Source organism: Triplophysa rosa, linkage group LG22 (assembly GCF_024868665.1).
Source record: "Triplophysa rosa linkage group LG22, Trosa_1v2, whole genome shotgun sequence".
NCBI lineage: Eukaryota > Metazoa > Chordata > Actinopteri > Cypriniformes > Nemacheilidae > Triplophysa > Triplophysa rosa.
The window spans coordinates 20,593,090-20,616,973 of NC_079911.1; the positions used below are offsets into that span (position 1 = coordinate 20,593,090).

Here is a 23,884-nt window from a genome sequence, read left to right on the forward strand (position 1 = left end):
ACATTGTGTTTTTTTGTGTGTTTGTGTTGTGTTGTGTTTCTGTTTGTGTTGTGGTTGTGATGTTGGGGTGTTCGTGTTGTGATGTGTTTTTTTTGTTTTGTGTTTGTGTTGTGATGTGTTTTTTTTTTTTGTGTTTGTGTTGTGTTTGTGTTGTGTTTCTGTTTGTGTTGTTGTGTTTGTGTTGTGATGTTATGGTGTTTGTGTTGTGTTTGTGATGTTCGTGATGTGTTTGTGTTGTTGTGCATGTGTTGTGTTGTGGTGTTGTGTCTGATTCAGGTGGCTTTGGCTCGCATGCGCAGCACTCAGCAGGTGTACGCGCTGAAAATCATGAACAAGTGGGACATGCTGAAGCGTGGAGAGGTAAAACCTGCTTCTGTTCTTCAGAGACACACTTGTGTCATGTGATGATGTCATTATTCACTGTTGTGTGTTCAGACGGCGTGTTATCAGGAGGAGAGAGAGGTTCTGCTCAGAGGAGATCGATGCTGGATCACACAACTGCATTACGCCTTTCAGGATGACAATTATCTGGTACGTGTGTGATTGTGTTTCTCCACAGAAATCTCATTGAACGCTGTTATGAATCTGTGCTTTATGAACTCGTGACAGAGTTACATCACAGTTGAATTAGACCTCATGTAACAGGAGAAGCGTCCAGTATCATGTGTGTTGTGTTGTGTTGTGTGTTGTGAAGTATCTGGTGATGGATTATTATGTTGGTGGAGATCTGCTGACGTTACTCAGTAAGTTTGGAGATGGTATCCCAGAAGACATGGCTCAGTTCTATTTGGCTGAGATGGTGACGGCCATCGACTCCGTCCACAGACTGGGTTATGTGCACAGGTATGTGACGCTGTCACCGCTCGCGTGTATGTCATCACATGTCTCCAGTGAGCGCTGTAATGTGTGTGTTCTTCTCTAGAGACGTTAAACCGGATAACATCCTGCTGACTGCAGACGGTCACGTGAGGTTGGGTGATTTTGGCTCGTGTCTTCATCTGGATGATGATGGGCTGGTGAGCTCATATTGACCTTCGTGGCTTTCGCACGTTGATCATAAACGTCCTGATGAAATATTCATGAGTGACGGGACGTTTTCTACACAGATTCACTCCTCGCTGGCTGTGGGCACTCCAGATTATCTGTCGCCGGAGATCCTGCGGGCGGTGGAGGGTGGAGGAGGGTACGGTGTGGAGTGTGACTGGTGGGCTCTGGGCGTCTGTGCATACGAGATGCTTTTCGGAACGACACCCTTTTACGCTGAGTCCATTTCTGAGACCTATGCTAAAATAATCCACTACCAGGTAAAACACCATCAGAGATGCTCGGGTCTGTCTTTGGTTCAAGTGTGTTGGGTGCTGTGAGTAGTTTTGACAGCCTGATTCTGCTAGAAAGGTCGTCACTGCTGACACACACGACACAGACTCAAATCATCAGAATCATGTTGACCTGTGATAGGAGTTCATCAAAAACATTTACTGAAACTTGACAAACTTCCTCCACAGTGAATAAAGAAGTACAGAAACAAAAGATTTACACATCAGCAGTGACGAGCGTGTGTGTGTGTGTGCGCGTGTGTGGGGGAAGGGTAAACCCTACGGTATGGGGACAAAATGTCCCCACAAAGATGGCAATATCCAAAACCCTTGTCCTTGTGGGGACATTGTTTGGTCCCCATGAGGAAACAAGCTTATAAATCATACAGAATGAACTTTTGTGTAAATGTAAAAGAGCAGACAGTTGTGTGTGATTGTTAGGGTTAGGGGGAGGGAATATGAGATACAGTTTGTACAGTATAAAAACCATTGCGTCTATGGAATGTCCCCATAAAACATGGAGTGCGTGTGCGCACTGTTATTTTCAAGCATGAAATGTTTTTGGAGCACACATGAAGTCTCTGAAGGAGAGACGTGCCTCTGATGTGATTTTTGTGCTCATTTCAGGATTCTTTTGAATGTCCCGCAGTGAGTTCAGAGGTCTCGTCTGATGCGTGCTCGCTCATCACGGCTCTGATCTGTGATCGCACTGAGAGATTGGGTTCACGAGGATCTGGAGACTTTCACAAACATCCCTTCTTCAGCGGTCTGGACTGGACTTCTCTTCATCTGCTCCCTGCGCCGTATCATCCAGACGTCTCCAACGACACAGACACGTCTAACTTTGATGTTCTGGATGACTGTCTCAGTGAAACGGTACCTGAACAAACCAAACCAAACCATCGTCTCTCAGATCAACCGAGTCTCTTCTCAAACTCTAATGACAGAGACATTTCAGGAGAAATATCTGAGACGCACATGAGTTTCTGTTTGCTCTCCATTCAATCTCAATGAGTGCGTTTACATGCACAGTCTTACTCCGATTATTCTTAATAAGCTGATAACAAGTAAGGTCATGTGAACGCGTGAAACGGGTTTCTTTTATCAGGGAAAGCTCATGAACGGCGTAAGCCAAACCCGCTCGGCAGAGGTCGTTTTTTGCCCATTCCTCCGATTTTGCGCCGCATGTAACGTTAAACTAGAGGTCTGCACAACCTGGCCCGTACCCGAGATTGTTTAACCCGACCCGACCATTACAGTTACATTTTAAGCCCGAACCCGAAGTGCGTTTAACAGCAAGCTTTGTTGAAATGTGCTGCATTTTATAATTGCTTGCGATGATAATTAAACAAATAGCTACATGTAGGCAAACACAGTTTCATCAAGGCACGGCGGCCCCCTCAGCAGTGAACACAAGAAAAAATAAGAAATAGCACAGACTTACCAATAACGAAACTTTGCTGTGGGTGAACAGGTGTGAAAGTCAAAAATCATTTTTGAACCCTCTGGAAGTGTTGGTTTAAGCGCCGTCCTCCTCTGATTAAAAGTTAGTCCAGCGGCACTGAAGTTCCTCTCGCTGCGGCTGCAGGGATGCTGAGGAAGGACACTACGGGCCGGTCTTGACAGTAATGACACGATCATCTTTCAGCTTTCCCTGCATCATTTGGAACTGTAATACGTTTTACATCGCTAATATTTTGCTTTATCGCACTCATCTTACCATCACCTGCTGTGTCGTGACAACGAGGACAAGAGCGGGTGCATGTGCGCAGAACAGTTTATGCGAAAAGTGTGTTTTCTCTCGTGTTTTTTTTGTGGTCGCAACGCAGCAAACACGCAAGCACATGCCACGGCACACAAACTTGTTTGTATATAGCCTATATGTTTTTTTAGTTACAAACCCGACCCGAACCCGAGGCTATTCATTAAGCATTAACCCGACCCGAGCCCGACGGGGCCCGAAAAACTCGCGGCCTTCGGGTCGGGTTTGGGTTGCAAAGTGTTCTAGTGTGTTTTTTGGGTTGCCTTTACCGGTTTTCTCTCAGTTTTGTTTATGTCTGACAGCGCAAAAGTAAAAGTCCCAAACGGAAGTAATAGTAAAATAACGCATAAAAGTCCGCTCTCTGATCATGCAGTTGATGTAGAAACCTCAAAATGAAGAACTATTGCTGCATATGCGGGTACCGAGGAGATGTAAAAATACAGCTTCTGACAGTTTTCCCGCTGCATTTTTAATGACTAAACAGACTATCGACGGTGACGTCACTGCACGCGAGAAGCCCGGCAAGTCTCAAACTTCCATGTAAACGCGGTTTTCCGCGAAGCCGTACACGTGAAAACAGGTTTCTTCTTACGCACTCATTGATGTCTTGGAAAAATCTTCGGGATGTTCTAGAGTTGTCATCTAAGAACTGTCATAAAGTTTGTTTCCACGTTAAAATACGAAAGACAGTTGTGTGTGTTTCAGGAGAGTTTGTGTGATGTCATGGACCGCGCGCCTGTCGGGGTTCATCTGGCGTTTGTGGGTTACTCTTACACAGCCACCAGGTCAGATGCACATCCAATCTTCATCAGAAAGTTGATTTCTTTTGAACCTCTAACGGCATCTGCAGCGCGTGTGTGTTACAGAGAGACGGGTGCGATGGACCGCAGCGCTGACATCATGATGGACATCGACGTTCTGCACCTGCGGGGCAAACGGGTACGATGCTCACCTCACCTCAGCTTCTTCATGTATGTTCTCAGTCTGGATTAGGATTGATCTGGATCTCCTGCTTTAGAATCAGGCGTGGCAACAGACAGATGCAGAATCTGTTCCAGAACCCAAAACAGAGCAGATGGGCAGCAGGACAGACACTGAAGATCTGCAGAGGTACATCACAGCTCAGGGTTTATCTGAACCATCACATGATGAAGACACTTTAACTCCAGATTCCCCGTCTGTGATGTCATCAGACTGGCTTTGCTTTGTTGTGTTGTGATCCTCATACCTGCTCGACCTGTCTCATGATCCTTCAAACACGTCCACACCTGCTCAGTCATCACCGCTGTGCTCTTTCATAAACACACGAGACACCACATGAATGAAGTTTGATTGTGTGGAATGAATGAAGCCGGACTGCGGTGTTGTGTAACGGTTGTGTGATTTTCTTCAGGCGGTTACAGGCAGCTGAACAGAGACACAGAGAGGTCGAGCAGCAGATGAGCAGCTTACGAGATGAAATCTACAGACTGACTGCTGACAAGGACAAAGGTCAGAAACGGATCTTACACACAGAAGATGGTTGAACGTGAACAGATTTATTTTCATTTAAGAGCTTAATGATTCAACTTTAATGAGAAGACTACTGAGATGAGATTGTCACATGTGTGTGTGTGTTTCCTGGGATTGTGATGATGACACAATGCTCTACCAACTGAGCTCCACGTTGACACACGGAATCACAGAATACCTGTCACTCTATCTTCTTTTGTTTCCGTGCATGATATTTCTCACCGCTGCAGTCGCTTTAATACTTGTTTCTCCTCCAGTCACAGAGCTGTGTGTGTGTCGGCCGGTGCGCTCTGTGCCTGTCCTCTGTCCGGACCCCGTGTGGGATGTAAGCCCCCCTCGCTATCTCTCTGTTCATGGCTGTAAAACACACCAGCTGCTTGTCACGCTCATTCTATTCTTGTAGTATGAAGAGTTTGTAACATTTGTTAGATTGTGTGACGCTCGGCAGACAGCCGTTCCCTCTGTCAGTGACATTCATACAGAACCCTGATGTTTCTAGAGCTCAGCGACGCCCCCTGCCTGTCATTACCCGCTAGTGACACCTCTTCATCGACACCTGCTGCTCTTCAACCGGGTCAGTTAATAGATCTTTTTGTTAATAATATGAGACATGCAGTAAGCGCATTCGTCTAAATGAAGCAGTTGGCTTGACAGAGAAACACAAACAAGATTTGGGAAGTGATTTCTCTTCCGAGTGTGTTTGTTCACAGAATAAAAATGTATATTAAAGTCACCATGAAACAGAAGTTGCGATTGACGTCTTTTCCCTATCGTGACGTGCATTCCTAGTGAAACGGCTTCTGGAATGAGAAAAAAGTGTAGGGCGGGGATTTATTTTGCCTTTTGTTGTAAATTGGGCCTGGAGGGGAGGGCTAAAACACCTGGCCATTGGACGGTCAGTCTAGTCCTGCCTCTTTTTTGTTGCTGACGTCATGTGGTGAAGAGTCGTTGTTGAGAGGGGAAGGGGAGCTTAATGTTTTTGATTAAAGCTTACAAGTGCAAATGAATTTTGAAAAAAGAATGGTGTGCATGGATAAATCACTGCAACACTGTATAACACCATGTCTACACCGGCCGCAACACACGGCTTGTTCTAATGGGATTGTCGTGCCGCGCCACGTCCGGTGAGGGCAAAATGTAAAATTATAATGGGTTCTAATGCGTTCTATTGTCTCTTGTCGCTTCGCATCGCTCCGCATCCAGTGTAGACAATTTTCCTGTTTGATTTCATGGTGACTTTAAAAACATCCTAATTGAAATAAAGAGAAAACGATAAGAAAACCTTTTGCCTCTCAGCACTGAGCTTAACCCAGAATAAAGAAAAATGCTGAAGTAAATGATCAATCCTGATTTGTGTGTGTTTGACAGGCAAGGAAGCCTCAGGTGAGGAGTGAGTCGTACCTGCTGGTGTGTGCTGAGGGGACAGAAGTGATGCTGTGGACACGTCACTGTACCACTGAACTCTCCTGATGCTGCTTCACATCAACAACACGCACACACACACACACACACACACACACACACACACTGGACAAGAGAAAGACGTTCCTAGCATCACCCTACACTGATCTGATGTGATGTTCTGAAATCCTTTCAATGCAACACAGCACAACTTCAGTTTGACTCTTAATGTTTGTCATTCACAGCAGAAGCAGAAATGTTCATGATGTTCTGTGCGCTGACAGACTTCTCTCTGTTCTTCATAAAGAAGTGTTTTTATTCTCTATGATAAGTGCTGAAGAAGTGCTGGCAGTAGATTCACATGCAGCATTTAACAGATCGACTCTTTCATCCCGACACGAGTAACCGCTGAACACAGAGTTCTGCTTCATTACAGACACGCAACACTGTTTGAGTGCATGAAACACATTCACTGAGACAGAACTGCGTACATCATGCCATTATTTATCAGAGCTTGTGTTATATTTTGTACAAAACAAAAGAAAATTAAATTGTATTGTATAATAAAAATGATGTAAGTTGAGTGAAGAACTTTAAAATAAAGTTGAGTTATTTATTTCACATTTGACACTTAAACATGTCCGTTTGTTTCTGCACACACACTTTATTTAAATTGATAAAATGTCATTCACAGTCACCATGAATTCGTTCAATTTACATTTCGTCACAATACACATTTCTGATGTTTTCAGAAGGAATGTGTGTTGAAAAGAGTAAATGGAAATGTAAGATGCAAAGTCCAGTAATATTTCTGTTTTCACAAATGAAATAAACAGAAAGTATTCAACCACACACACATACACAGAGCCCAATGAGAGATGACTGTCATTGATGTGATTCTGTTTGATGTACTTCACCTTTAAAGAGAACCTGGATTGACTGATTGAATTAAACAGTTTTCGGTCATTATTCTTTAGACAGTACCCTGTTAACTTTCATTTACAAGTTGACTCTTAAAAAGCATCAATGCAATGATGATGTTTTTTAAACACAAAGCTCATTCTCATACACGTGTGAAGCTGAAACTGTCCTGTATAGTCACAGCTTTCATCCGTAAAATAAATCTATATAATCCTATAAACAGAAGTCTGGGGGCCCTAAGCAAACTTCTGAGGGGCCCTTGTACTGACAGTTAAAATTTGATATAAACATAACTGTAAAGAAATAAAAAGTAATAAATCAATTAACACAGTTAAAGAAATGACTGAAAGACAAAAAAAAAACATTAAACTGACAGTACGAACAATTAGGTATTAAATTAAATAAAAAACTTTATTGACCTGAAGTAATTATTTACCTAACGCGTTGCTCTGGAACCATCTAGCTGTCAAAAAACAACTATAACATGCAAAGGCTGTGTGTTTTATCTAACAAAATGGGTGATTTACTAACCAAAATAAAGCATGATAAATAAAACTGTATTTATACTGAAGAAAGCTAAGCATACCAAAACAAATCAATAATGTGATTGCACAAACTAAATATTACATATTTTCATGTGCAAACCAAATACAGTGGACAAATACTGAATATGTAAATTTGTCCTTGCGAATTGTTTTGTAAGGCAATTCATTGCATAATTTGGCAGAACTAAATAAAACACATGCCTTCTTGTTCTTTTGCTTCATGTTGCTGTTATTTCCGCTCCAGACGAATAGCTCAGTTTTGAAGCCTTGTTAATTAAATAAGCCACAGTAATTAAATAGGAAATTTCCAATTGATTCCTGTAAAACTGCATGCGCAAGTTAAACAAATAGCATCTTGTTTACAAAAGTGTTTTTGAATCAGCGCTCAAGGGGGCCCCTGGTGGTGCAGGGCCCTAGACACTTGTGTAGTCTGCTTATAGGGAGGATTCCTGCCTATAAACACAACACAATGACATGTCACAATCATCTGTCATATCTGTGAATCACAGGATTAATAAATAATGTACATTTGCATTAAATGAATGACCTCCTGTTGTCAAATGTAAATGTTCAACTTGATAGAATGTTAAAACCCACATTTACATAGGAGATGTATAGTACATAAAAATAGAGAAAACTTGCTAAAGTATTTATTTGACTAAGTTAATCAACAGAAAAGGCATATGAGGAAATATGGGTTTATTCTAATACACAAATAATACACAAAGCTGAAAGTAAAGCAGACACTAGGCTTGCAGTTGTTTTTGTCTACATCAGTCGTTCTTCTGACTCTTGACTCTTTTGCTCGTGTGCTGTGTCTTGAAATCATCTCAAAGCTACACATTAAATCTTTAATAAGTCATTTGTTCCAGTGCGGACAGCGCTACCACTGTATGCGTGACTGTCATGCACTTCCGGTCGCATCTTCTTCATCGGTGCTGCTGTCCAGAGGAACCTTTTGCGTCTTTCATCACAGTTCAGCCGTGAGGACACAGTCAACAGACCTGACAGCGGGCTCGCGCGCGCGTTCACATGTAGATCCCCGCCGGCGGGTAGAGCACGAAGGGGCTGATGCCGTGCTGCGCGGGGCTCTCGAGCATGTGTTTGCGGTAATAACGGCGCAGCGCCGGGCTGCCCGGGTGCTGCTGTCTCACGTGCAGGAAATATTCGTCCGGTCGGTTCGAGGTGAAGCCGCAGTCCTCACACACGAAGATCTTTGAGCGTCGCTGACGGTACGCGTACTGCTGCCGCACGCCGTGGATCTTACGCAGGTGAGACTCCAGTGAGCATCGCTGCGTGAACGCTTTGTCACACAGCTCGCACCTGTAGGGACGGATACCTGCGCGCGCGAGAGAGAGAGAGAGAAAGAGAGAGAGAGAGAGAGAGAGAGAGAGAGCGTTAAAGGGGTGAGGTTGCCCAGGCAGCATCACTGTCTGTAGTTTACGCAGGTCAGATGCGTGTGATTCTTCTCACCTGTGTGTGTTCGCATGTGTCTCTTCAGGTCAAAGGTGTCGTTGAAGCCTTTACCGCAGTACCTGCACGGGTGTCGTTTAATCATACTGTGACACTTCAGGTGACGGGTTAGCATGCGCTGCAAAGGAAACACTTTATGACACACAGAACACAGAAACTCTGAAGATCCACCCGATTCACGCACCTGCGGTCATAATAAAACACACAACACATGAGTGAGAGAAACGTGAAATAAGTCAAGCGAGACGTGTCTGACAGCGGGTCGGTCGTGTCGTGTCATGTGATGTTTTACTTTGTTCTGTGGTGCCGTTGTTAACGCAGGCGACAGACGGGAGCTTTCGTGCAGCGGCTGAGCTTGAACTCTCTCCATCCCATAATCGACAGAGCGAGAGGCCCGCACTGACTCCAGAGCAGCAGCTGTGTGTTTGTGGATGGGCTGAGGGACATCAGGCACTGATTCCAGACCAGCGTCACAGTGTGTCTGCACATCTTCTGCAACAATCAGAGAAAAACCTCAGGTGTGATCTGACGAACATCTCAGCTGTGTCTCCTCTATACATTCATCTCAGATGCTTCTCTTCCAGTGATGAGCTCACATCATTTACTCTCAGAAAAGAGTTCAGAGATATGACGTTGATAAGTTAAAACAACTCTGAGACGCTCTTCGGATGTTTTATGAAACTCCAGAGGAGATGCTTGAAGAACAATCTTAAAAGCAGGAGACTTCGTTTCGGTCCAGGAGAATCAATTGAGCGTCTAATGCGTTTAGAATTCCTGTGAGCTTACTTTGTTCAAAAATAAATGACTAAAAAGTGTTAGTATAACTTGAATAACCTGTGTAAAGTGAGTATTAGATGAAGCATTAATCAGACAGCGTGTCGGGTGAACATTATGTGACTCTCAGAGAATGACGCCTGAAACAGGCGTGCAGATGCACCAACAAGAAAGTGTTTTGAAATGTGAAATGTGTGTTTGTGAAGGTACCTGTGTTTGGAGTCATGCAGGTGTCAGATTCTCTCCACTGCCACCCGGCACACGCCGCCTGTTTTCTCTTCACCAGAAATGAGCGAGGCATCTTTAAGATCCAGATCAACGGCGTCCCGCTGAAAGTGAAATCTCCTCGCACTGACCGGTACTGCTCAATGTCTAGAGAGTAAATCTCAGAGCTCATTTCCATATCTCTAGAGAGAGAGAGTGTGTGCGCGTGTGCTTTAACTGCAGCTCCGCTGGTTTGCATGCCAGGTAGAGAGAATCTGGTCTCCTCATTTAACTGGACCTGCCATGCAAATGCTCTTGTGCCGCTGCCGGCTGAAGGGCACGGCCGCTCTAACAGGAGCACGCACAGCCTGAACTGCTAGTAAAATTTTGCTTTTATTTCACGTTCCAGCTGATTGTCTGTTGGGTTTAAGTCACCTAAACTGGGACAAAGGCAATTCAAATGGCTTCTTTTACTGTTTACTATCGGTTAACATCGCAGCTCGGGAAGGTGAATAGATTTCTGTAGACCTAACAGATGTTCTTTTCTTTTGTCCCGACACTCAAAGCTTTCCATCAGTTATGCGTCTCTTTGACTGGGTCGTAAACATATCGCCGCATTTTAACGAAGCGCGGGGCGGTTTTGGTGTTCGACATTAACACACCTGAAGGATGCAGTCGGTCGGTCGATGTTGAGTCTCTCACATCATCATGTTTGAAGAGCGTTTATTACAGTCGCACACCACACGATAAGTGCTTTTGTCTGGAGGTAATGTCATTAATGGCTGGAACATACTACAAGATTTTTTAAATCTGAATCGATTTTTTTTACCCTAGACATCACACGCTTGCAGACTTTTGGAAAGTTTCATATAGAAACACACTAGCCGATCAAATCTGCAGACTGGCACAGACTTTCTGCAACAAGTCCGGACTGAAAATCTGAGCAAAAGTCTCGTAGTGTATTTTAGCCTTTAGATACAAGTACGATTGATTTTGTCATGAACCAAAAAGGCCATGAGGATGAAGAAGTCACCTGTTTCCACTGTTTCGCATTTGTTATTGTTTGGTTGTTTTTCCACTGATGAAGGAAACAGACGTTATGATGGGGCCGTACAGTAGAGTACTGTCATCCGCAGACGCGCTCTAACTGTATGCAAATACTGTCCGTGTGCAGCCAGAGAACATTTTATAATATATGGAAACCTTGTGCCGTAATGAATCCTTTCAGAGTCGCTGGCAGATGAACGCGCGGCGCTGCTGAACGGCGACGGTGGTTACCGTTTGTGTGAAAAGAGAATGTTGTGAGATCCTAAACTTTCACATCGAGTCCTCACTTTAAGCACGTCAAACAGTCAACGCGCTGGCTACACACTGCTTTGCATGTTTCTTTGAACAGTGGCGTGTTTAAACATGAAGAAGGGCACAGACTTTGACTGTTAAATGTCTCTGTTTGTAATGTGAACCACACCCGCTGGACAGAAAAGAGCCGTCCGTCCTTCTGTCCAGAAATATTTCATGTCTCTGTGACATGATGAGAACTAGCGTTTCAACAACACACCTCTTGACATTGAGATATGACTTCGCATTTACTTCACCTTCATTTGACAGTAGTCACAGTTCATCGATTGAAACATCTAATGACATGAAGGACAAACAAAATAGCACAGCGTGAAATCAGCAATGGCATGAACTGAGAGAGTTCAGTAAGAACACGTGTGAAGTTGATGTTTGTCAGTGTAAACAATTCTGTGCGTCAAAAATAACAATGTGAACAAAAGTCAAGTTTATCAAAGCCTTGAGGCAACTTCGTCAAAGGACGTCTGCTTTAATCCAGTGTGTGCAAGCAGTCTGTCTGATATTTAAACAGCTCTCATTCGTAAGTGGTTTGGATAAAAGCATCAGGCCCCCCACTGTATTCAACCATATTCAAAGCCCCCCTCCCACTTCTACCCAATAAATCATTTCAGAGCTTGACATCTGTTCAATATAATAATGGCAAATAATAAGAAATATCTTGGTTTTTAGATATTTTAAGATGTCTTTACATGCTGGTTATGTCTCATTTTAAACGATTAGTCATTCTGAGGCCCCCTGCTGGGGCTCCCTGTTGAGAACCAGAAATGTAAGTATATTTCGCCTAAGAAGCCATGCTTACATGTAGATAAAGATGAACAACATTGAAGAGGCACATGCATTTACACATTTTTATATAAACCACGTATCCAATATGAGATAACTCCGTTTTTAAAGTTTTTGAAAAATCTTTGAAAAACTTTTTATTGTGCATTCCAATTAATATCAACCAAACTAAAGTTGGTTTGTTTTGATTTAATTCATAATAACAAAAGATACAATAAAAACACGATAACATAATAATAATTATTATTATTTTTAAACGGAACCAAACTCTTCATATATATATATATATATATATATACGTGTGTGTGTGTGTGTGCGCGCGCGTGCGTGCGTGCGTGTCATATCATGACTGAAAGATTCGTGTAACCTTGACCACTGCTTTAAACACAAAAGGTTTTTTATTGTTCACTCCAGCATCATTGACTAAAAAAACATCAGATACTTTAAACACAATTCAGTTTATTCAGTTCATTTATCAAACAAGTCAGTGTAGATAAAAAATGTATGGCTGTTTGTGATGATACTCGGAAATTCACTTTTTGAATTGAGATGCTGTTTAGCGTCATGATTCCTCAATATTAATGCGTGCAAACAGTGCTCGTGTATTTCTTATATCATGAAATATTGTGTTTTTCTGTCGGTTTGTGTTGTGTTTGTGCTTCCCTGTTAGAAAGCAGGAAACGGTTTTATATTCACAACCAGCGGATGTTCGCGCGCGCGCTCGCACGCACACACGCGGATGATGGTTTTATCAGAGTAGCGCGTGAAATCGATGTCGATCAATAATGAGGTGAGTGAACACGATCATCTGCTTTATTATCATATATCTACGACAACCATAATAACAGTGTTTATTTGTGTCATGTAGAGCATGAGTACGGTGTCTTAATACATCTCAAACTCATTCAGATCGTTACATTATATCATCAAACAAATCGATGTTCTCATAAACGTTTGTTCAGTCCTGTAGTTTTATTATTGCGTTTACCGCCTCATCATACAAACATGCGAAGTTTCTGCACTGACATCAAAGTAAAGAAAAGTATTTTATCTGTCGTGTGACCTTAACCGGTGAGTTTATATTTTCTCTTATAGTATCTGGATATAACTTTAGAAATCAACTTTGTTTTATTTTTTTATTGTTGAATGATTGTGAATAATTGTCTGAGAATTCTTCCGGCTGACACCTCGAGCCAGTGCAGCATCTCTCTCTCTCTCTCTCTCTCTCTCTCTCTCTCTCTGTGTACAGTCAGGCATCAGTTTCTATATGACAGGAAGTGTTTTTTTTCACTTTCTGACAGAAATACACACAGATAAATGAGGCAGAAATAAACCATGACATGAAATGCACGCAGCCGCATGTGACCTGTTCCTATAGAAAAGTCTGATAAAATAAGTAATCATTTACACAAACCTTTATAACCAATCAGAGGTGAAAGTTTGAGGCGGTGTGGTGTGAGTGGCTGATCTCAGACCTGTGTTGAGCAGCGTTTATGTGTTTCCTCTTTGTGTCTGTTATTACTCTCACATCCTCATCTGAACTCTTTTTTTAACATCCGTGTTTCTGAAAAACCCTTCAGATGACTGATAGATTATTTCTGAACACTGACTGTAAATCAGCACTTGATATATGTGGAGATATACAAAGACACGGTGCGACACATTTCATAAACTTACACACTTAAACACACAACATGGAAGAACACGACAACAACACTGAATGCAGTAATAGAGAAACATTCAGACAAGCAGACGGTTGTGTGGTGTTTGTACATGTAAACATGCGTGTTTCTTGCTGAGTAAGAAGGAAGATGAAGTGTGTAGTGTTGTACAGAAGTCAGTTCCTCTCACACAGATGCTGCACATCAGGACTTTAACTCATTTTTAAGTGTAAGCGAAGCCTGATGTTCCCCTCAGAAGTGAAGTTTATATCAGCGGAAGTCAAACGATTGTGTCACATTGTTCAAGTGAAAGAGTTGCTGAGGAGGACGGACGAGGTTTCCCACATCCTCCTCACACACACACATGTCTGGTTTATTATCTCCGTGGGGACAGTCCATAGGCGTAATGTTTTTTTATACTGTACAAACTGTATATTCTATCCCCTACCCCTAACCCTATCCCTAAACCTAAAGATCATAGAACAATTTTTGCATTTTTAGATTTAAAAAAAATATTGTTCTGTACAATTTATAAGCTTTTGTGCCCATGAGGACCTCAATTTTGGTCCCCACGGTGACACGAGTCCCCATGTGTTGGTGTGCATTCAGGTTTAGGTCCCCACCGGGATATACAAACATGAACACACACACTGCTGTTTTATGAGCACTTTCAGATTTGATGTCTGTAGATCGTGACTGTGCGCTTCTCAGAATGAGTTCAGACCGGACCCACATGATGATTGATGTTAAATCTCTGAATGTTCTCGTTGTGTTTGCAGTGAACAGAGCATGTGTCAGGCGCGGGCCAGCGTCATGATGTATGATGACGGCAGTAAACGCTGGTTACCGGCCGGTTCTGGTCCTCAGGCCGTCAGCAGGGTTCATATCTTCCAGAACACCACCAACAACACATTCAGAGTGGTGGGCCGTAAACAACAAGCTGACCAACAGGTACCACATCACCCAATTAACAAACATGACCTCTATACCTATCATCCCCTGTGTGCGTGTGTGTGTGTGTGTGTGTGTGTGTGTGCGTCGTCCTCACCGCAGGTCTTACAGTCTCTCTCACTTCCTGTAAATCATGTCACCGTCTGATGCTCAATACCACAAACTCATTGGCTGCTGGTAGATTTAATGAACAAGTATTTTATTGATTTGAGTTAGTTAGTTGTAGAGATAATGTATTCATAAATGTTTGGGACTGATGTCATTCATATCTTTGAATAGAACATGTGATGTTGTTTCAGGTTGTCATTAATTGTCTGTTAGTGAGAGGTATAAAATACAACCAGGCGACAGCTACGTTTCATCAGTGGCGAGATGCGCGGCAGGTGTGGGGTCTGAACTTTGGCAGTAAAGAGGAAGCGTCACAGTTCGCTGCTGCGATGATGCATGTGCTAGACGTGTTGAGCGGTCAGGCAGATGCAGGTCAGATCTTCTCATCGCATTTATATTTGTGTCATTTTGTTTTTACTCTTAAAGATGAAATGTGTAAAGTGTTCAAAACAAAAGTCCTATTTTAATGTTATTACATGTTATATGTTATTGTGTTTGACTTGCTAAGATAAGGTTTTGCTTATTTCCTGTTTTGGTCAATTTCACTCTTTGATTTTCCAGTGATAGACCCATTCAGTTCATTTAAATACATAGTTTTTTTTAAAAGTTGTTATCATTTAAACCAGCAGTCATTATTATTGGTTTAGTGTTGAGTTGATGTGTGTGTGTGTGTGTGTGTGTGTGTACAGCAGGTGTGTGTCCTCCTCGACCTCCACCCAACGGCCCGAGCACCGAGGAGTTAGAACACAAGAGGAGGTACAAACTTCATCACGCACACACACATGCAGATCACATCTGAGCTCAGACACATCATACCCGTCTCCCTCTTCAGACAGGAGCAGCAGGAGAGAGAGAGACAGGCACCCGCCCCCCCAGCCCCACCCCCGGCTCCTGCTCCCGCCAGTGCGCCTCCTCCACCCGGACCTCCACCTGCTCCAGGACCCCCGCCTCCTCCACCACCCCCGCCACCACCTCCTTCAGAAGGAGGACCACCCGCTCCCCCGCCACCTCCCTCTGCAGGAGGAGGAGGTGATGGAGGGGGAGGAGGAGGTGACGGAGGTCTGGCTGCAGCGCTCGCCGGAGCTAAACTACGTAAAGTTGCTAAGGTCAGTTGGACGGAGTTACTGTTGAAATCAGAGAAGCGCTCGAACCGTTGATTCATTTCTCACGTGTTCTGTATGTGCAGGATGAGAGCGGAGGACCACCTGCTCCTGCACCGAGTGAAGGAGGAGGAGGAGGCGGAGGAGGTGGAGGAGGCGGAGGTGGAGGACTGATGGGAGAAATGAGTGCTATTCTCGCTCGACGGTCAGTTTCAAACATAATCAATAAAATGTTTATTTTGCACGTTAAAGTTGATGTTCAGTTATTTTTATGTTTTAATAAAGAAGTAAGGGATAATCAACAGCTAGCTGTGCGTTAAAGGGTTTTAATGCATGACGTGGAGGCCAAAAACCACCTGATGCAAAGCATTAAAATCCTTTAACGCACGGCTAGCTGTGGATTATCCCGCTTATACCATGGTCATTTGCCAAGTTAAAGCTTTTATTGATGTTTACAGTCATTTTAGATCAAACTGGTGGAAATGATGTTTATTTTGTCAGTTCATTTCAAATGTAATCAAACGGACTGGATCTACCCATGCGTTAAACAGTTTTAATGCACACCTTCCAGCCAATCAGAATCCAGTATTCAAACAGACTATGGTATAATAAAACTTATACCACTGGGCTGTTGAATACTTCCATCTGATTGGTTGACAAACGTTCTGTGGTGCTACTTTCAGTTAAATGCACACCCATGAAGGTGTTCCAGGTCTGCCGATTGCATTACAGTTCCACATCACTTCACCAAGTTTAAACAACAGAGGTTATAGCGTAGCCTACAGGCCATCACCTCACACAGCACCCTGCGCTTGATCTGACCTCTCTCATGTCACACTTCACTGTTAATGGAAACACCTGCAGTTTCCTTTCAATAAACAAAGCATTTCAAACGTTTGCGTAATTTATTTTTACTGCTGAAGATAGAAACAATACGAGGCATAAATCATTTATTATCACTGGCTTTTCTGTCACATTAGAATCAGAATCAGAAGAGCTTTATTGCCAAGTGTGCTTGCACACACAAGGAATTTTCTTTGGTGTTGGAAGCTTCTAGTACAGACATTCAACACAATGACAATACAATATAATAAGATTTACAGTCTAAAAGATTCTAAATTGTGCATATATAAAATAAAGACTATTTTACAGAAAATGGGGGATAATAACATATTACCGCAAGCATTATCTCTCTCTCTCTCTCACACACCACGTGTCTCAAGCTTCCGAGTCCGTTCGCTCTAACGGAAATGAGATGCACATGAAAGCAGTCCTACCATCAACAGCATTTTAAAGACGCTAACATGACAAACATTGACATGAAACATTTCAACACTGTCCTGTGGTGTGGTAACCATCCGGTCCGTTCAGTTATTCCAAAGTTAATGCACACCCATGAACGGCCCGTCATCAATTATTCCTTACTTAAATCAGATCGTATCATTATATCAATAATAGCATGGATTTGTAAGATGTTCTAGTCAAAAGCACTACAGCACCGTTTGTGCCGTCACATTTTGGTGGCGCTCGTGACGCTGCTTTCATTTCAGTCATGTGACTTATATTCTGGGGTACACACACAGTTTGATTTTATTTTGAATAAACGATAGACCACAGCAAAGTAATACTCGTTGAACTATTAGAATAACAGAAGATGTGAGATTATATGTGTGCTCCTTACATGATCAGCGTCATCTCTCTGTTACAGAAGGAAAGTTTCCGACAGTCCAACGGTGAAAAAAGAAGAGTCGACTAATGTAAATCTGTTTGTGTTTTTAAGAAACTCCGTATGTGAAAGTGCTGTGTGTTAAAGTGAATTCTGTTTGATGTTCTCAGGGGGAGTCAACTCACACTGATCCCAGACCTGCAGGTGAGAGCGCACCACACACACACTTCCTGTTTACTCTCAACATCACACTTTAATGAACCACATCATGACATCCTTCATACTTCTCATTCAGATAAAGCCGAAGCTGTGAAGAAACCTTGGGAGAAACTTTCTTCTGTATCCCGGTAAGCACTGTGTTCACCTCCGGCTCTCTCTGAAACACAAAGATCTGTTTCTCAAAGATCTGTGTTGTTTCAAACAGTGTGAATTCAGCGTCGAAGAGTCAAGACAAGAGTCCAGTATCTCCTGCCACTGCAGCACCGTTGAGCAGGTGCTCCGCTCACTTTACTCGCTTCACTGGATTGTGTACTTTGGCCTGCAGTCGTTCGGCCGCGTGAAGGTGTTTACCTGCTTGTTTCTCACACATTTCTCCAGGACGAGGCCGGGCAGCGGTGCGAGTGATTCGGCTGGATTGAAAGACTCTTCAGACATGGAGAAATTCAAGCAGGTCTCTCACTGCTTCTCTCAGAGTGCATGATGGGAGAAATGTGTCTTTCTAAATAATGGTGATTGATTTTGGATGGAATGAAAACACATTTGTTTGATAACAGGAGATCCTGGAAGAGATTCGTAAAGAGATGCAGAAAGTAAAGGAAGAGATCATCGGAGGTGAGTTTCTGGGGTAAAGTCTGTGACGTTTCTGCTCTGCTGTCTCACGAGCGCTGATGATGTCGTGTTCTCATTCACAGCTCTGCTGGATGAACTGCAGAAGAGCAGTCTTGTGTAGATGTATGGAGGAATCATACTCGTGATGCTTAAAGATGTTTCAATCTCACCTCGTTCTCTCAGGAACGTCTTCACAGCTGCCCGTTTTAAACCTTTATTCGCTGCCTTCATTGTTTGTTTATCAGCTGTTGTTTACTGATGTGTGAGGGTGGAATGAAGTATTTTACAGCAGCGTTGCATGTTTTAATCTCAGCACATGTTGTCTCTGTTTACATGTAACTTTGTTGTTTACCAGAAAAAAGTGAGAGTTTATATAATGGTAAAAAGTATTTATCATCTACTTTTATTTCAGTTGAATGGTGTTTAGTATGATTCATTTCTGAAGTGTGTATTGTTGTATATTGGTGTGTTTACACTGATCTCAGGCTATTGCAGTGTGTTTTTATTCTCTTTCAGAGAAGAATATGATGTCACTAACAAACAATTAAGTACCATGGTATTATTATGGTTTTTGGAAATGTTCTGTAAACATCATGTGAATATCCTGTTACACGCCAGTGGTATATGTCCGAGTATTATGGGATTGGCATCAGATACTCTAACTTTGTTATGAAAACACCACAGTAGAGTTTTGTCAGGAGAGATGTTCATTATGATTTCGTTGGGTACGGTCGTGTAGAAGTATTTGATTGACAGACAGACTGTTTTCTTATCTGCCATGCAGCGTTTAAAAGGTAAATAAACAAGTTCTGCCTGTGTGAAGGCTGATCTGAGACCAGCGCTTCCTCCTCCTGTCATTGAGCGCTGTGGCGCCGCCATATTGCACCGGGCATAAACACAAATAAACGTTGTTTTACAGGATATGAACCACGATAACGTTCACATTTATCTGTCGATTTCAAAGCTTGATGTTTGTAGTGACAGGATTTGTTTGGGAAATCCAAACGTTATTGTGCTTTGTAACCATAAAAACCGCATCTCCCCTGTTCACTTGTGTGTGTTTATAAGACGGTCCTGCCCGATTCAATATGGCGAACTCGTTGGCGTACCGCAGCGACGGGCCAAAGCACTCGATGCGACCGCAACATCAGTAGTGACGGACAGAACTGATCTGAGAGCAGTGCTGTGGAGCTCAGTGACGTAACCGCGCGGAGTCGTCGCGTGCAGCTGCCGAACTCTGAACACGATTGAAAGTGTGTTGAATTGTCACTCGATCCGGATCAAGGAAACGATAAATGAGGCGAAAAGCGCGTGCACGTGTGAATATATATTTACACATGAAGAGTTAAGTGTGTGTCTGCTGAAGAAGTGCTCAGCGCGGATAGTTTGGATAAATTAATAAATGAACAGGTTTAATAGGCGAATTCCTCCTGATTCACTCTTGTTTTACACACTGTGGCGATATTTGAAGTGTAAGTCGATGAGTAATGATGTTTAAAGTCAGTTTTGTTACTCGAGCTCAAAGTTCATGCTGTAGTTTGTTCAGGTAACGTTAAGTTAGCTTAGCTCATGTAACAGCTCGACTGAAGAAACACGCTCATTACTGCTTAACTTTAACATGAATAACCTTCTGTTTGTGTCATACAAGCGGGTTAAAGTCACATGGTGACAGCAATGTTGTCATGAATTAAGTTTAGAAAGATACAAGCATGATTTCTTTGGACGTGTACCATGTGTGTTCAGTACTCTGTGAGTGCAGTAACGCTCTGTGCTTTATGGTTTTAATCATTCGGTCTCATTCTAAACAAGATGATTTTTAGGGCTGTCACAGTTATGACATTTGGCTGACGATTAATTGTCTCTTTCAAAGGCTTTGACAATTATAGATTCATTACAATTAATTTAGTCAATTAATAAAATAAAGATGCATTAAAAAATGTGAAATTCTGTAAAAACAAAACTGTCATTCCCTACGGAGTGACCTTGCTGTGTAGATGCAGCAACTCTGGAATCACTTTGATCAAACTCATAAACGCAAAAGTAAAATCTGATACAATGAAGAAATGTCACAGTGAGGTGGATGTATAATGCTGCAGATCACCCCTAACTGTTTCCTATCATTGCGGTTATCTGAAACAATTGCGATTATGTCAAAAAATTGTGAAGAGGCGATTATTTCATAATTGTCTCGTAGATCACTGAACTGTGTTTTTACCACAGTAATGTGTGGTGAGGCTGAAGGCCTAATGCAATATGATATGGTTTGTTTGTTGTTTATTTGCGTAAATGTTAATCATAGATCAGTTTAATATAAACTACTTTAAAACACAGATCTACATGGCAGATTCTTGATTTGCACATGAATTCATTAAAAACTGAGTGACAGATGGATTCTAAAATTCAGTCTGATTGACTTCAAAAGTAAGATGTTGTGTTTATTTTAAAGCTTTTTTGTGTGCTATTGAAGGGACTTGCCTGCCAGTCACCCCGTCTAGCCCCGCCCCATCATGACTGAGGTCACTGTGGTCAAGGAAGGTTGGCTTCATAAACGAGGTATGAGACGTATGGGCAGCACGCGCTCGTACCGAAGTGCATGTTGTCATTGATGTTTTTGTGTGACAGGTGAGTATATAAAGACCTGGAGACCGCGATATTTCATCCTGAAGAGTGATGGATCCTTCATCGGCTACAAGGACAAGCCCGAGTTAACTGATCAGAGTTCAGCTCCGCTCAATAACTTCTCTGTGGCGGGTTAGTCTTTTGCGTGTATGTTCAGTGATTCGTCTGTCCGTTATCACTCATGATGAAATAAAAGTGCTTTCCAGAGTGTCAGCTGATGAAGACGGAGCGACCGCGACCCAACGCCTTCATGATCCGCTGTCTGCAGTGGACCACCGTCATCGAGCGAACCTTCCATGTGGAGAGCAGCGAGGAGAGGTGAACGCTCGCTTGCCGCACGTTTCACACCGTCACAGATCTAGGTCGTTCTCATCATTTGTTTCCACCGGTTCACTGTGAAGGGAGGAGTGGATGTCTGCCATTCAGGCGGCGGCCAATGGGCTGCAAGCACAGGACGCAGAAGAGCCGATGGAGATCAAGTTTTGTTCTCCCAGCGACAGCCGCAGTCTGGAGGACATTGAGGTGTTTTTGTCCAAGTCTCGCTCTCGAGTGGTCAGTGTCACGGAAGCTTCACTCGGCATCCTCTGTCCGTCATGAGGATGATGATGATAATGGTGGTTTGTGTTTATTTCGTAGACGATGAGTGACTTTGATTATTTGAAGCTGCTGGGTAAAGGCACGTTTGGGAAGGTGATTCTGGTGAGGGAGAAGGCCTCTGGCAGGTACTACGCCATGAAGATCCTGCGCAAGGAGGTGATCATCGCCAAGGTGAGGAAATCATGACAAACTCATCCATGGCTGTAACGTGTCATTAACATGATGGGCTTAACGTGTGTGTGTGTGTGTTTAGGACGAGGTCGCACACACAGTCACAGAGAGTCGTGTGCTGCAGAACACCAGACATCCCTTCCTGACGGTCAGTGTGTGTGCGTGTGTGTCAGCAGAGTATGACAGTGTAGTGATGTGTGTGTGTGTTGTGTATGCAGATGCTGAAGTACGCCTTTCAGACAAACGACCGCTTGTGTTTCGTGATGGAGTATGCCAACGGTGGAGAGGTATGTGCTTCTGACCTGCCGCTCCGCTCGTGCCCTCGCTCATCTCTGCCTTCTGTCATGAGCTCTCTCTCTCTCTCTCTCTCTCTCACAGCTCTTCTTTCATCTGTCCCGTGAGCGTGTGTTCTCTGAAGACAGAGCTCTCTTCTACAGCGCTGAGATCGTCTCCGCTCTGGAGTATCTCCACTCTCAGAACGTTGTCTACAGAGACCTGAAGGTCACACACAATCTTCATGAATGAAGGAGAGAGTTCAGTTTCTGTCGTTTCATTATGAACTGCTTGTTTTCCTTTATATTTATCCCGCTGTAGCTGGAGAACCTCATGCTGGATAAAGACGGACACATTCAAATCACAGACTTTGGTCTCTGTAAGGAGGGAATCACAGATGAGGCCACCATGAGGACGTTCTGTGGAACTCCAGAGTATCTCGCTCCAGAGGTCCAACCGCATTCATCCACCTGAAGAGAAAGAGCCGAAACACACGAGTGTCTGTTCTGTAGCTGTGGTGTGTGTGTGTGTCCACAGGTTCTGGAGGACAATGATTACGGTCGAGCCGTCGACTGGTGGGGTTTGGGGGTGGTGATGTACGAGATGATGTGCGGACGGCTGCCCTTCTATAATCAGGATCACGAGCGGCTCTTTGAGCTCATTGTGATGGAGGAGATCCGTTTCCCCAGAAACCTCACACCCGAGGCCAAAGCGCTGCTCACGGGTCTGCTGAGGAAAGACCCCAAACAGAGGTGAAGCCCCCTCCACATCATTTCATCACACAGCAGGGAGGTTTTTGATTAATGTGCTTGTGATTGGCTGCAGGCTGGGGGGCGGTCCAGACGATGCTAAAGATGTGATGTCACACAAGTTCTTCTCCTCTATAAACTGGCAGGATGTGCTGCAGAAGAAGGTGAATGTGGTGCCGCGCGAGCATTGAGTTGCGTTGCGTTGCGTTGCGTTGCGTTGCGTTGAGTTGCGTTGCGTTGCGTTGCGTTGAGTTGCGTTGCGTTGAGTTGCGTTGCGTTGGGTTGCGTTGAGTTGAGTTGAGTTGATGTGGATTCTCTGACGGCTCGTTTTTTTCTCTCTGCAGTTGGTTCCTCCCTTCAAACCCCAAGTGACGTCAGAAACGGACACTCGCTACTTCGACGACGAGTTCACTGCTCAAATCATCACCGTTACGCCTCCTGACAAGCGTAAGTCACGTGTACTGAAGTCTCTGAACTCCACAGTTGAGAAGAGGCTTTCGTTGACTCATCTGATCTCTGATCGTTGTTCTAGTGAACTGTCAGGATGTGGACGCCGCTGGCCCGTGTGCTCACTTTCCTCAGTTCTCCTATTCAGCCAGCATACGAGAGTGACACGTGCTTTAATCCGCTTTCACACTGACAGAACGTCATCTCAGAAAACACAGACTCTCAAACCAGCTGCTGAAAGACAGACGGCCATCCCAGAATCATTACAACACTAAAGGTTCTTCTGGGAAAGATTATGACGAAGTCACATCACAACACTGTTGAATGTCATTTAGAGTCTTACATGTGGATTGTATGTTTTGATCTGTATGTGATTTTAAAGCAATTATACATGTGAGCACAAGTTGAACTGAGCACCGAAACTCACGAGGTTACACAAAGATTAAAGACTGCAGTGATTTTCTGTCCTCTCAATATCTTCATCTGATCTGATCAAGTTATTCTCTCTGCAAATGCTTTCATGACAACCAGAGTTATTGTAGCTTTGATTTTAGTTTGATTCATATTTTAAATTAGCTTTTATTTTTAGATTTGTAGTTAAATATTAGTTAGTTTATTAATTTTGGTATTTACTTGTCATTTTATTATTCATTGGAAAAAAATTATG

At 43.3% G+C, this 23,884-nt stretch overlaps 4 protein-coding genes across 9 annotated transcripts in view; 3 read left to right on the forward strand and 1 right to left on the reverse strand.

The window, feature by feature from the left end:
* The window catches only part of LOC130546076 (myotonin-protein kinase), a 13,505-nt gene extending 6,891 nt beyond the window's left edge, over nucleotides 1-6,614 (forward strand). Inside the window, exons 3-15 of one of the 2 annotated variants that reach the window (XM_057321143.1) lie at nucleotides 277-360; nucleotides 436-531; nucleotides 695-843; nucleotides 923-1,016; nucleotides 1,107-1,304; nucleotides 1,944-2,192; nucleotides 3,784-3,863; nucleotides 3,945-4,017; nucleotides 4,097-4,188; nucleotides 4,472-4,569; nucleotides 4,848-4,915; nucleotides 5,090-5,164; nucleotides 5,959-6,614. In XM_057321143.1, the coding sequence (XP_057177126.1) occupies nucleotides 277-360; nucleotides 436-531; nucleotides 695-843; nucleotides 923-1,016; nucleotides 1,107-1,304; nucleotides 1,944-2,192; nucleotides 3,784-3,863; nucleotides 3,945-4,017; nucleotides 4,097-4,188; nucleotides 4,472-4,569; nucleotides 4,848-4,915; nucleotides 5,090-5,164; nucleotides 5,959-6,060 (1,458 nt within the window). In that variant the 3' untranslated portion in view covers nucleotides 6,061-6,614. The remainder of the gene's footprint in view (nucleotides 1-276; nucleotides 361-435; nucleotides 532-694; nucleotides 844-922; nucleotides 1,017-1,106; nucleotides 1,305-1,943; nucleotides 2,193-3,783; nucleotides 3,864-3,944; nucleotides 4,018-4,096; nucleotides 4,189-4,471; nucleotides 4,570-4,847; nucleotides 4,916-5,089; nucleotides 5,165-5,958) is intronic. The other variant, XM_057321144.1, reaches the window with a different exon arrangement.
* An 83-nt stretch (nucleotides 6,615-6,697) lies between these two features.
* On the reverse strand, nucleotides 6,698-12,003 carry zgc:171929 (uncharacterized protein LOC100124596 homolog). Of its 2 annotated transcripts, none has more exons than XM_057321036.1 (4): nucleotides 9,915-12,003; nucleotides 9,223-9,422; nucleotides 8,931-9,048; nucleotides 6,698-8,796 (listed from the first exon to the last, which is right to left on the reverse strand). In XM_057321036.1, exons 1-4 carry the CDS (start codon nucleotides 10,165-10,167, stop codon nucleotides 8,486-8,488), a joined length of 882 nt encoding a protein of 293 aa, XP_057177019.1. In that variant the 5' UTR covers nucleotides 10,168-12,003; the 3' UTR covers nucleotides 6,698-8,485. The 2 variants fall into 2 exon arrangements, with proteins under 2 accessions (XP_057177019.1, XP_057177018.1); XM_057321035.1 differs by having other exon boundaries at nucleotides 8,931-9,114; nucleotides 9,915-12,002.
* Nucleotides 12,004-12,717: 714 nt separating this feature from the next.
* Nucleotides 12,718-19,282, forward strand: vaspa (vasodilator stimulated phosphoprotein a). 2 transcript variants are annotated; one of them, XM_057321033.1, is made up of 13 exons: nucleotides 12,718-12,837; nucleotides 14,488-14,659; nucleotides 14,959-15,139; nucleotides 15,457-15,523; nucleotides 15,600-15,873; nucleotides 15,954-16,072; nucleotides 17,576-17,624; nucleotides 17,704-17,737; nucleotides 17,829-17,880; nucleotides 17,958-18,026; nucleotides 18,131-18,203; nucleotides 18,307-18,364; nucleotides 18,445-19,282. In XM_057321033.1, the coding sequence occupies exons 1-13, from the start codon at nucleotides 12,833-12,835 to the stop codon at nucleotides 18,480-18,482; spliced, it is 1,191 nt and encodes a 396-aa protein (XP_057177016.1). In that variant the 5' UTR covers nucleotides 12,718-12,832; the 3' UTR covers nucleotides 18,483-19,282. The 2 variants fall into 2 exon arrangements, with proteins under 2 accessions (XP_057177016.1, XP_057177017.1); XM_057321034.1 differs by having other exon boundaries at nucleotides 15,460-15,523.
* A 159-nt stretch (nucleotides 19,283-19,441) lies between these two features.
* On the forward strand, nucleotides 19,442-23,883 carry akt2l (v-akt murine thymoma viral oncogene homolog 2, like). Of its 3 annotated transcripts, none has more exons than XM_057321032.1 (14): nucleotides 19,454-19,705; nucleotides 20,829-20,914; nucleotides 20,984-21,112; nucleotides 21,187-21,298; nucleotides 21,382-21,532; nucleotides 21,617-21,748; nucleotides 21,831-21,896; nucleotides 21,967-22,035; nucleotides 22,127-22,249; nucleotides 22,343-22,471; nucleotides 22,559-22,773; nucleotides 22,847-22,934; nucleotides 23,115-23,217; nucleotides 23,303-23,879. In XM_057321032.1, the coding sequence occupies exons 2-14, from the start codon at nucleotides 20,869-20,871 to the stop codon at nucleotides 23,380-23,382; spliced, it is 1,443 nt and encodes a 480-aa protein (XP_057177015.1). In that variant the 5' UTR covers nucleotides 19,454-19,705; nucleotides 20,829-20,868; the 3' UTR covers nucleotides 23,383-23,879. The 3 variants fall into 3 exon arrangements, 2 of the variants coding, with proteins under 2 accessions (XP_057177015.1, XP_057177014.1); XM_057321031.1 differs by having other exon boundaries at nucleotides 19,455-19,833; XR_008961738.1 differs by lacking the exon at nucleotides 22,847-22,934 and having other exon boundaries at nucleotides 19,442-19,833; nucleotides 23,303-23,883.
* Nucleotide 23,884: the final 1 nt, after the last annotated feature.

Excerpts from the sequence above, each read along its gene's own strand:
- zgc:171929 (XM_057321035.1), bottom strand. The coding sequence starts at position 10,167 with ATGCAAACCAGCGGAGCTGCAGTTAAAGCACACGCGCACACACTCTCT. Across the intron at positions 9,423-9,914 it reads CTGCATGACTCCAAACACAG|AAGATGTGCAGACACACTGT; the intron begins GTACCTTCACAA and ends TGATTGTTGCAG. Across the intron at positions 8,797-8,930 it reads ACACATGCGAACACACACAG|GTATCCGTCCCTACAGGTGC; the intron begins GTGAGAAGAATC and ends TCGCGCGCGCAG.
- vaspa (XM_057321033.1), top strand. Across the intron at positions 15,874-15,953 it reads AACTACGTAAAGTTGCTAAG|GATGAGAGCGGAGGACCACC; the intron begins GTCAGTTGGACG and ends CTGTATGTGCAG. Across the intron at positions 17,625-17,703 it reads AAAAAGAAGAGTCGACTAAT|GGGGAGTCAACTCACACTGA; the intron begins GTAAATCTGTTT and ends TGATGTTCTCAG.
- akt2l (XM_057321032.1), top strand. The coding sequence starts at position 20,869 with ATGACTGAGGTCACTGTGGTCAAGGAAGGTTGGCTTCATAAACGAG. Across the intron at positions 21,749-21,830 it reads AGGAGGTGATCATCGCCAAG|GACGAGGTCGCACACACAGT; the intron begins GTGAGGAAATCA and ends GTGTGTGTTTAG. Across the intron at positions 22,036-22,126 it reads AGTATGCCAACGGTGGAGAG|CTCTTCTTTCATCTGTCCCG; the intron begins GTATGTGCTTCT and ends TCTCTCTCACAG.